At 45.1% G+C, this 12300-nt stretch overlaps 1 protein-coding gene across 2 annotated transcripts in view; it reads left to right on the top strand.

Moving 5' to 3' along the window:
* Nucleotides 1–1236: 1236 nt before the first annotated feature.
* LOC101027292 (ral guanine nucleotide dissociation stimulator-like 1) overlaps nt 1237–12300 on the top strand; it is a 38251-nt gene continuing 27187 nt past the window's right edge. Inside the window, exons 1-3 of one of the 2 annotated variants that reach the window (XM_041587257.1) lie at nt 1237–1359; nt 3905–4043; nt 11432–11530. In XM_041587257.1, the coding sequence (XP_041443191.1) occupies nt 3924–4043; nt 11432–11530 (219 nt within the window). In that variant the 5' untranslated portion in view covers nt 1237–1359; nt 3905–3923. Of the gene's footprint in view, nt 1360–3904; nt 4044–6492; nt 9097–11431; nt 11531–12300 lie in introns of those variants that run through there. The other variant, XM_041587258.1, reaches the window with a different exon arrangement.

Below are 12300 nucleotides of genomic sequence, written 5' to 3'. Positions count from 1 at the left end.
GGGAGCAGAAGTATTGTGGGAACATCGGGTGATGACGTCAACCAGAGATTTGTCTGACTGTGATTCTGTGACCTTTCTGTTTTGTGTGTTACCAATAAAAACATGTTTCACCAGAGCCTGAAGAACTGTGCTGCCTTATTGCCTCTCTGTCACCTCTTTGTCCCCATAAACCCTTCATTATTGTCCCTGTAACTCCTTATTCCACTAACCCCTTCCCTGAGCCCCTGTAACTCCTTATTCCACTAACCCCTCCCCTGAGCCCCTTATTGTCCCTGTAACTCCTTATACCACTAACCCCTCCCCTGAGCCCCTGTAACTCCTTATTCCACTAACCCCTCCCCTGAGCCCCTTATTGTCCCTGTAACTCCTTATTCCACTAACCCCTCCCCTGAGCCCCTTATTGTCCCTGTAACTCCTTATTCCACTAACCCCTCCCCTGAGCCCCTTATTGTCCCTGTAACTCCTTATTCCACTAACCCCTCCCCTGAGCCCCTTATTGTCCCTGTTACTCCTTATTCCACTAACCCCTCCCCTGAGTCCCTTATTGTCCCTGTAACTCCTTATTCCACTAACCCCTCCCCTGAGCCCCTTATTGTCCCTGTAACTCCTTATTCCACTAACCCCTCCCCTGAGCCCCTTATTGTCCCTGTAACTCCTTATTCCACTAACCCCTCCCCTGAGCCCCTTATTGTCCCTGTAACTCCTTATTCCACTAACCCCTTCCCTGAGCCCCTTATTGTCCCTGTAACTCCTTATTCCACTAACCCCTCCCCTGAGCCCCTTATTGTCCCTGTAACTCCTTATTCCACTAACCCCTCCCCTGAGCCCCTTATTGTCCCTGTAACTCCTTATTCCACTAACCCCTCCCCTGAGCTCCTTATTGTCCCTGTAACTCCTTATTCCACTAACCCCTTCCATGAGCCCCTTATTGTCCCTGTAACTCCTTATTCCACTAACCCCTCCCCTGAGCCCCTCATTGTCCCTGTAACTCCTTATTCCACTAACCCCTCCCCTGAGCCCCTCATTGTCCCTGTAACTCCTTATTCCACTAACCCCTCCCCTGAGCCCCTTATTGTCCCTGTAACTCCTTATTCCTCTAACCCCTTCCCTGTGCCACTGCCCTTGTCTCTGTTCTGAGCAGCAATGAGCACATTGAGTTGAGCAGAAAATGTCCATTGTTTTTGTGTTTGTGGGAAAGCTGTGGAGGGGTCAGAGGAAGTGACAGTCTCCTCCGTTCCTCTCCTGAGTCTGCAGAAAGTCAGGGTAGGGGAGGGGGCAGGATGTGGGAGAGAAGTTCTAAGTACAGCGGGATAGTGGCAGGAATGGTGGGAGAGGAGTCCGAAGGCTGCTAGATACCAGGTACTGTATTGAGCTCATACTTCATTATCCCCCCCACATTGTGAATGGTGGGTGCTCAGAGGTGCAGCACAAGCCGACTGGGAGTTGATAGAAATTTAATGAATGGAGTTTCACAGTGCTGACTAAAGCTGAACTCTGATGCTGTGCCTGATTTACAGGGCAGGGAATCAAAACTTGTGATTCACTTGTTTACTGAACTATAACCCCCAGAAGTCTTAGCCATGAGCAGCAGTAGATCTTGGCTTATTGTCCTAAAGTTCTGTATCACTCAGACACCTCCAGTCTGGTTCGGCAGCATTGTAACTATGCTTAGTGGCCGACAGTTAAAAATGGCATTCGAAACTGTGTATCAATAAGAGTATTAAATGGGCAACTTTCCTTTCTTTTTTCCCACAGAGAAGTAGATCTTTTATCCTTTATGGCTGAGATTCTAGCTATCTGTATAACAGAGTATTCTGTCCCAGTGGCTGCACAGCTCCTATCTGATCCCCATTGTAAGCAGCAGTCCTGTCCTGCTTTATGGCAGCTGAGATTCTAGCTATCTGTATAACAGAACATTCTGTCCTAGTGGCTGCACAGATCCTATTTGATCCCCATTGTAAGCAGCAGTCCCGTCCTGCTTTATGGCTGAGATTCTAGCTATCTGTATAACAGAGCATTCTGTCCCAGTGGCTGCACAGATCCTATCTGATCCCCATTGTAAGCAGCAGTCCTGTCCTGCTTTATGGCAGCTGAGATTCTAGCTATCTGTATAACAGAGCATTCTGTCCTAGTGGCTGCACAGATCCTATTTGATCCCCATTGTAAGCAGCAGTCCTGTCCTGCTTTATGGCTGAGATTCTAGCTATCTGTATAACAGAGCATTCTGTCCCAGTGGCTGCACAGATCCTATCTGATCCCCATTGTAAGCAGCAGTCCTGTCCTGCTTTATGGCAGCTGAGATTCTAGCTATCTGTATAACAGAGTATTCTGTCCCAGTGGCTGCACAGATCCTATCTGATCCCCATTGTAAGCAGCAGTCCTGTCCTGCTTTATGGCAGCTGAGATTCTAGCTATCTGTATAACAGAACATTCTGTCCCAGTGGCTGCACAGCTCCTATCTGATCCACATTGTAAGCAGCAGTCCTGTCCTGCTTTATGGCAGCTGAGATTCTAGCTATCTGTATAACAAAGCATTCTGTCCCAGTGGCTGCACAGATCCTATCTGGTCCCTATTGTAAGCAGTTCTGCATTTACCCAACAAGAATAGCTGTAATCAAAACAAAATACACCATCCTGTGGTGTCTTTGTCATAGAAAAAGCAAAAATGAATTATGGGGCACCATACAGGCACCAATAGCTGTGGATGTGCATGGCAACATTAGCGGGACCAGAGCTGGGACACTTGAAGGTATAACTGGTAGGGGGGGGTGTGGAAACAATGGTTTCTCCCATCTGTTGCTACTCCCTCTTCTTGCTCTGCCGGATATTGAGTGAGATTTGTAGTTGTGCAATATCCAATTAAGCCGGTAATTCATGAATGAGAAGTAAGAACAAGCTGAACTCCTGCTTATTGCCTGGCACAGTTCCTAAATACTTTGCCTTGGCACGAGGCTAGCTGGTTACCTGTGCTACCAATTAAAGGGGCATATGCAGTAAAGAATCCTTAGTCTTAACCATAATGCGTCTAACTAGAACATCATCTTTAGATGTGGGGGGATCTAAATGAGCTGGGTGTAATTATTTATATCCAACTTGCATCCACTAGATGTTATTGAAGTATAGAGGTGAAGGAACTCAGGTTGGACAATTCGTCATGTTCACCTTGATGTTGCCACCCTGCTTTTGGGGCAAATCCATGCCTTCATTTCCCTGAGGCTGCCCACCCTGTAGTACCCACTGCCTTACTGCCTGGAAGATGCAGATGGAATTAAGACTGGGCGGGAGCAACTTTTCCCCACTACAGAGAGAGAGGACATTGCACTCTTGAGAATGTTGAGCTTTCTTGAACTCTACACCTCTACAGAGCCTCCAAATTTCACCCACTTGTACCCTCCATAAATGTGAGCTCTAAATATCTTGTAGGTATTATTAAAGGTGGCCATAGACGCACAGATAATATTGTACGAAACAAATTTTTTGACGATATTCGGTGCGTGTATGGTGGGAAAAGAGCCGACCGATATCAGCAGAAGACTTGGATATCGATAGGCTCATCGATTTTTGATTGGGTGCCTTTGAAGGGACCCAAACATCGGTCATTGTTAGTGCTCAATCGTCAGATACAGGTAGAATTCTAATGTTTCTATATGTACAGTATATCTGACGATTCGGCTCTACACATGTGTATTGAAACAAACAATCTTTCTTGGAAAATGTTTTCCAAGAAAGATCGTAATTGTTAGGTCTATATCCTCCTTAAGGGTTGGTAGTTTCAACGTAATGAGGTCCCTGCCCCGAAGAGGGGACAGAAACAAGATGGGGAGGGGACCAATTGCATGGGTGTCTGTATATGTTGCATTATGCTGTATATGTTGCATTATGCTATGTCTGTGTATGTATGTAGTTACCTCCAGGGAGGCACCATGTTTGGAGATCCCGGGTCTCGGAGCAGCCTGTCCTTGGATCTGGATATGAGCTGGGGAATTGTACTCAGGGCCTACCGTTGTCTATCAAGTGAACTGGATGAGGAATCTGGGTGCAAGGTAAGTGGCTTATTGTATCTCTAAACTTGCATGTTACTGGGTCCTCTATATACTCTTGTGTGTCCAATTAGCCTCTTGATTTACTATTTCCAGAGACGTCAACCTGCTGGCCACTCTCCAATCACAACTAGGGTTGCCACCCGGCCGGTATTTTACCGGCCTAGCCGGTAAAATACCTGCCAAGGCCGGGGCCGGTATTACAAATTTACCGGCAATGTAGCTGCCGGTAAATTTGTAATACGATCAAAAGGAGCCCTCGGCCTGCCCCCAATCCCCTGCAACTCACCTTTTTTTTGCCTCTTCTAGCGTCCACGGGTCTCTGTTGCGTGGCCACGCCCATTTTGATGTCACGCCCCTCCCCTTTTGACGTCACACCCGCCTATTTGAGGCCCCGCCCCCCAGCAGCCGGTAAAAAAAATAATAAAAGGTGGCAACCCTAATCACAACTAGGGTTGCCACCTGGCCAGTAAAAATGATGCTTGATGCCAATGTTATTAATAGGAAAAAACTGCAAAAATATAGGAAAGCCGGTATTTTTTTCTAGAAAAGGTGGCAACCCTAATTACAACACATTACCCCCGGACCATTATCCATTACCCCTTAAACATGTACCTTGCCCCTCACATGTCTCAAATCCAGATCACTCTTGAAAAATCGTGGTGGGGAGAGGGGTGACAGGTTTGCATCTATATCTACAGTATATGGTTCATGAACGGATGGCCCAAACAGCTTGGAGCTTCCTGGGAGTAGGCAGGTTTTGGGGCATAAAGAGGTGTGTTTCAGGGCATGGCCTGTTTTTGGGGCTTCATCGTAGTTAGTTGGCAGGAAGCACCCCCAGTGATAGTGGTTACAACCATCCCCGTTCAACTCACAGTTAAGGTGGCCATACACGGAGAGATCCGCTTGTTTGGTGATGTCGCCAAACGAGTGGATCTCTCTCCGATATGCCCACCTTGAGGTGGGCAATATCGGGCTGATCCGATCGTGGGCCCTAGGGCCCAGCGATCGGATCCTAACGAATGGGAAGGGGCGGTCAAATCGCGGGACCGCATCAACGACCGCTGCCGCTTTCCGATGGGATTTTTTGTCCCATCCGATCGAGATCTGGCCGTCTTTCGGCCAGATCTCGATCGGGGAAGCCCGTCGGGATGCCCCATACATGGGCCAATAAGCTGCCAACTCGGTCTGTCGGCAGCTTTTATCGGCCCGTGTATGGCCACCTTTACTTATGGCCATGGTTTTTAAGACTTGACTTGTTTTGTTGGACCCCACTTTGTGATCAAACATTTGGCCAGGATAAAGACTCCTTATCTTATAACAAGGTCACAGGAAAAATGGGCAGTTACCCCTCTGTAGTTGCATGGGGATCCAAGCCTGCAGCATTTTCTAGGTACACACGTCTGTAACTAGTCTGTCCTTTGTGGCCATTCCCATTGAATTTCAATTGGGGCAGTTTCTAGTTTCCCCACCCCGATGGGGAAAAAAATGCTAGAAATTCTCCTTAAAGGGCAGATATATCTAAAACCTTTCCCCTTACTCGATTGAATGCAAATGGAATTTTACCATTTTTGTCACTTTCATGAAAAATCTAAAAAAAAGGTTTTCTTTTTCTCAAATCATACTATATATTTTTGATCTATTTACTAAAAAAAATCAAGAAAAATGTGATAACAAATACCGCAAAAATATGAATTTGGGAAGAATTGTTTGGGTTTTGATAAATCCAACTGCATCTCTTAGGTCCTAGGGGCATAAATATAGATTAAGCAGAGACACCAGATGCTCGGGGGCCCAGTGGGACACTGATTTAAGGCCCCCAAACACGGGCAGATAAAAGCTGCCGACAGACCAAGTCGGCAGCTTATTGGCCTGTGCGTGGGGCCAACCAACGGGCTTCCCGATAAATATCTGGTCGAAAGTCGGGCAGCTCTTGATCGTGCAGGTTATAAAATCCCGTAGGATCACGGCCGCTCTGTGCGTCTAAGCCGTCCAGCGATCTGACCACCCATATCGGATCCATTTGTTGGGCCCTAGGGCCCACGATCGAATCAGCCCGATATCGCCCACTTCAATGTGCTCTTTTGGCGACATCGCCAAACAATCGGTTCTTTACGTAGATGGCCACCTTAACAAGCAATTCATTCAATCTATGTTTATGAAACAATGTCTTATCCCAGAGCTGAGGTGGCCCTAAAATTGCTATGCGGCCCAGTAACTTCTAGTTCTGCCTCTGGTCTTTCCTGAAGGGCTTGTTATTTTCTGTCAGTCCTGTTGTGTTTGTGTTTTGGCCTTGGCCGGGCCAGGAAAGCTCTGTGGCTGCTTTGATTTGACTCTGTTATGGAAACAGACAGGCCAGGGTTTTGTATATAGAGAAAACAACAACTATATGGCCTGGTGGAGACTTCCCAGCATTCCTATGCTCACGCACACACACAGGCTTGTCAACACTGGCTGAACCACATTGCACAGCGGGGGAATCTGAGGCAGCGAGGATGTTGCCCCTGGCTGAAAGCTGGTGCTTGGGAGTTGTAGTCCAGCGGCCACCGCTTGCCTCACTCTTTCATTATGTGTCCTTTACGCTTTTAATTCTTGCTCCACAACCTTCTGCTTTTCCCAGAACTGCCAGTTTCCCACAAGAACCCTTTACCCTTGCTGTGACCTCCCTCATATCAGTAGAAGTGCCCTCCTTTTCTCTCTACTACTCATTCAGCCACACTCCTTCCTCCCCAAATCCCTTTCCCCTGGGTCACTCTCCCTTTCTCTCCATGTTTATTTATCCTACTCCCACGCCTATTCTTGTGCCTCTTTCTTTCCCTCCTCCTTGGTGTCTCCTTCTGCTATCTCTCTCCTCCCTGCCTCCAGGGACTCTCCTCTCCTCCCCATTCTCCTCCCTCTCTCCCCCTCTCTCCCCCTTCTTGCTCCCTCTCTCGAGGGCCGGGATTAAATCCCTTGATGATATCAGTCTGAGCATTTGAAAAGAAAGAAAACTTTCCACAACAGGCAGTGCACACTGGAGAGGGGACCTCAAGGACAGGAGAGAGCATTAAAGCTACATAAATGCAATGGGCTGGCAAAGACTTTGGGCCAAGGAGCTGCTATTGAGAGTGTTTTGTTGGTGGAGGTGAGAGGAAAAATAGTGTTTATTTGTCACTAAATGGCAGTTGGACAGCTGCTTCGGATCTGAACTGACAGAGAATGTAAGAGGGAACGAGGCGAGTCTCTGGAAAAGTTAAGAAATAGGCAGTCGAGCAGGAACAGAGCTTCCGAGGGAGAAAATATTTCTGTCAGAAATCTCCAGCTCACAAGATCATTAAATATCATATTTATTAATCAAGATTAACTGAAATGAAGGACCTGTTGTTGCCGGGGGGCCATACTCGCTCCCATTACTGTCACCCCATTTAAATCAGGACATCCGAGTTTCCTCTGCTGCCATTCAAAGCCGAGATATTCACCGCCGCAATCACAACAAAGTATCTCTGGCATCACTGTTCCACTATCAATGGATATTAATTTCCAGGATGATCACGGCACATGATGCTGATTCCAGGATTATCCAAGGACTGATGCATTTTATCTGTCAGACTCTCCCAGGATTTACTCACTGATACAGCGATTATGGTAACCATGTAACACAAGCTCATTGAGACTGTGCAGGGATTACTCAGGGGATTTTGCACATTGACACCAGGATTGTCCTGGGCAGAATCACATTCCAAGCTAAAGCTGTTCAGTATTCCTCTGTCACTTGATGTGAACTGGTGTTACCCGAAACTGACACCGGACAGAAATATTCCTACAGGAAACACCAATTGGAAATATTCAACTATTTATTTATCTGTCCTTTTACTCACTGCTCTCTACTACCCCTATCCATATCTTTCTTGGCTTTCTAACTCTGCTTCACTCCCTATTTCTGTCTCTGCTAACCCTCTTTTTCTCTACTCACTGTCCCTCTACTTGTTCCCTATCATTGTCTTTCTTCTAATTACCTATTTCTGTTTCTCTACTCACTCCCTTTCTCTGTTCCTCTACTTCTCTCTCTCTGCTTACTTCTTTCACTGTCCAAATCACCCCTCAAACTCTCCCTAAACTCTTCGCTCCATATTTCGGTTCCTCTACTCTATCTAAACTCATTCCATATTTTACTCCCTGTCTTGGTTCATCTGATCATTTCCATCTCTCTGTCATCCAACTCACTTTCTGTTGCTTTCCCTCTACGCCCCTTCTTATCTCTGTCCTTCTACTCATTTGTTGTTGCTGCCCCTCAACTCTCTCAGTATCTCTGTTCCTCGACTTACTCACTGTCCTTCTATTCAATCAATATCTCTTTAGTCTGCTCACTTATTATCTTTGACCCTCTGCCCACTCAGTATCTCTGTCCCTCAACTTACTCACTGTCTCTGTCCTTCTATTTAGTCAATAACTCTGCTACACTACTCATTCATTATCATTGATCCTCCACTCACTCATTATCTGTGTCCCTTTAATCCTGTTTCTCCACTCCCTGTCTTTGTAACTCTACACCCTCAATCAGTTATAGCATTATTCTGCTTATTTTTTAATGCTGGTTCTTCCACTGTCGCTTTACTCACTCCTTACCTGATTCTGTATTGTACTGGTCTCCTGTCCATACATCTCTTCTCCTAGACATTTTCTATCAATCTCTTTTCCTTTGCTCACTCTCTGGCTAATTGTATTCCTCTATTTTCTTCCATTCAAACTTGAAGTGCTACTCATACCCTATATCAGCTCCTCTACTTACTTTAATACTGTCCATCTACTCACTCTCTATCTCACTTTGTGCCTCTGCTCTCTTGTGGGACCTTTCCTTCTTCCACCCTCCCTTTTGCTATATCTTTATTCATTACTTTAGTTCCTCCCCACCTTTATCTTTTCCACTTTGTCAAACTGGAATGGTGTTATTCAAACTGTCATCACTGCACCTACGTCCCATGTCCCCTTGAGATTCTGACAATCAGCACAGATGTCAGATGAGGAGCAACCCCCTGGACCAAAAAGCCACCGTGCAATGGGAAAAGAGATCACTATGGTATGAATTTGTATATTCTGGGGAAGTATAGGCTAATATACAGTATATTTTACTTACACTGTAAAATACACAGGGACACATACAAAGCAGGGATATGGAACCGTTGGGAAAAGGGAATCCTGCCCTGCAGAGCTTACTCTCTAATATACAGAAGGACATAGATACAATATAGTGAGAGGGAACCATTGGGAGAAGGAAATCCTGTCATGCAGAGCTTACACTCTAATGTACAGAGGGACACAGATACATTACAGGGAGAGGGAACCACTGGGAGAAGGCAATCCTGCCCTGTAGAGCTTACACTCTAATAAACAGAGGGACACAGATACAGTACAGGGAGAGGAGACCATTGGGAGAAGGGAACCCTGTCCTGCAGTGCTTACAATCTAATGTAGTGATCCCCAACCAGTAGCTTGTGAGCAACAAGTTGCTCTCCAATCCCTTGGATGTTGCTCCCAGTGGCCTCAAAGCAGGAATTCCAGGCTTGGAGTCAAGTTTTGGTTGTATATAACCAGGTCGACTGCCAAAGAGAGCCTCGATGTAGGTTGACAATCCACATCTGGCTACCACATGGCCAATCACAGCCCTTATTTGGCACCCCAAGAACATTTTTCATGCTAGTGTTGTTCCCCAACCCCTTTTACTTCTGAATGTTGCTCATGAGTTCAAAAGGTTGGGGATCCCTGCTCTAATGTATAGAGGAACACAGATACAATAAAGGGAGAGGGAACCATTGGGAGAAGGGAATCCTGCTCTGCAGAGCTTACACTCTAATATACAGAGGGACATAGATACAATACAGGGTGAGAGGGAATCCTGCCCTGTAGAGCTTACACTTGATTATACAGAAGGACACAGATACAATACAGGTAGGGGAACCATTGGGAGTAGCAGAGCTTACATTATAATATATAAAGGGTCACAGATACTATACAGGGAACCATTGGGAGAAGGGAATCCTGCCCTGCAGAGCTTACACTCTAATATACATACGGACATAGATACAATGCAGGGAGAGGGAACTATTGGGAAAAGGGAATCCTATTCTGCAGAACTTACACACTAATATATAGAGGGACATTGTTAAAATTCAGGGAAAAGAAGGGATTCCTATCGTCTAAAGCTTATACTCCTTGAATGACTATTGTAATACAGGACAATACCTTGCTGGATCGTCATGCAGCTGATCGGCATTGCTTGCTACAGCTGATTATCCCATATATGATTATTCCATATATCCCTCTATTTAAAGGGGTGGTTCACCTTCAAACTAACTTTTAGTATGTAGAGAGTGATATTCTGAGACAATTTGCAATTGTTTTTTATTTTTTATTATTTGTCGCTTGTGAGTTATTTAGCTTTTGATTCAGCAGCTGTCTAGTTTGTAATTTCAACAATTTGGTTGCTAAAGTCCAAATTATCCTAGCAACCATGCACTGATATTAATAAGAGACTGGGATATTACTAGGAGAGGGCCTTAATGGAAAGACGAGTAGTAAAAAGTACCAATAACAATACATTTGTAGCCTTACAGAGCATATGTTTTTAGATGGGGTGACCCCCATTTGAAAGCTGAAAAGAGTGAGAAGAAAAAGGAAAATAATTCAAAAACTATATAAAAAAAAAATAATGAAGATCAATTATAACATACTATACATACTAAAGTGAACTTAAAGGTGAACCACCCCTTTAAGATATTACCTTAATAAATGCCTATGGTATGTGTGTTTTTTTTTATGTTATCTTTCATCCATGATTTTTTTCTAAAAAATATAATTTTCTACTCAAAATGAATGCATTGGTGAGCATTTAAGGAGAACCACGGTGGCCACCAAAATCACAATTGAAGTGTAAGTATCTGCCACAGAATTATTCCTAAGGGAAAGAATGTGTTGAGCCCCAAATGTTGCAGGGAGTGGAGCACAATGGCAGCCAGCTGCCTCCCTGGGGCGGAGAAGTAAACTAGGCCAAACCAGATGGGTAACTTTTAATTTGGGTATGGCTGGGGGAATTAACCATATAATACTCTTGCACTGCGGTCCCATGATAATTATTGTATTTACTGTGAAATTAAATGGAATTATTAGAGCAGCCTCCATACCCACTTGTGCTTATGGCACATCCTATAGAAATGATGATACTGTACAAAAAAGTCCATTGAACTTCCTGATTGGCTGGGGAACATACAGAATGGGTTCTGCAAAACCTGGAGCCAGTTCTGTGTCAGGGGCATAAACCAAGGAGGAATCACTATAACCAAGGCCATTTAATTGTACAGAAATAGACGCTCTGTGATGTCAATGGGACATTTGTCCTTCTGAATGTGTTTTCCCAGAATCCCTCGCAGGAGTGGGGAGAAGAAGTGGAAGACGGGGCAGTGTATGGAGTGACGTTGCGGAGAGTGAGGACGGAAGCCCCTGCTGGTGACACCCTGGTACGTAGCTTGGTTCCCCAATTCTTTTTCCACACTGTCTATCATTGACCAGTAATGTGTAGTGTTATAATTTCCCTTAAAGGAATTGTCTAGTGTAAAAATAAAAACTGGGTAAATAGATAGGCTGTGCAAAATAAAATATTTTTTCAATATAGTTAGTTAGCCAAAATGTAATGTATAAAGGCTGGAGTGACTGGATGTGTAACATAATAGCCAGAACTCTACTTCCTGCTTTGCAGCTCTCTTGGTTTCCACTGATTGGTTACCAGGCAGTAACCAATCAGCAACTTTAGGGGAAGCCACATGGGTCATATCTGTTGCTTTTGAATCTGAGCTGAATGCTGAGGATCAATTGCAAACTCACTGAACAGTTATGTCCCATGTGGCAGAGTCCTGCGCGGAACCAATTTTTGAAACCCGAACCCAACCCGGACCCGTGACCAGCAACATGGACCCGCAACCCGCATTCTCACCCGCTTGGACCCACTACCTGACCTGCAAGTGCCTTATCCGCAACTTGATCCTCGACTAGCCAACCATCAAGAAACAGGAAGTGTTGTCACTGATGTCACCGGAAGTGACATCACTAAAAGTAGGCGTGAATCAGAAAAAAATGTTTTTAAAACATACAAAGGAGTAAAACGCGCTATTAAGAAGATCGTATGAAGAAAAAAAAAAAAAAGACGATCGTCAAACCGACACGCAACCCTCAAACCTGCAGAACCGCAGACCCGCTTCTATACCCGCACCTGGAAGTTCTACACGCAACC

Source organism: Xenopus laevis, chromosome 3L, assembly GCF_017654675.1.
Source record: "Xenopus laevis strain J_2021 chromosome 3L, Xenopus_laevis_v10.1, whole genome shotgun sequence".
Lineage (NCBI taxonomy): Eukaryota > Metazoa > Chordata > Amphibia > Anura > Pipidae > Xenopus > Xenopus laevis.
Note: the sequence above shows the minus strand (reverse complement) of the source record. Positions and strands in the feature narration are given on the sequence as shown.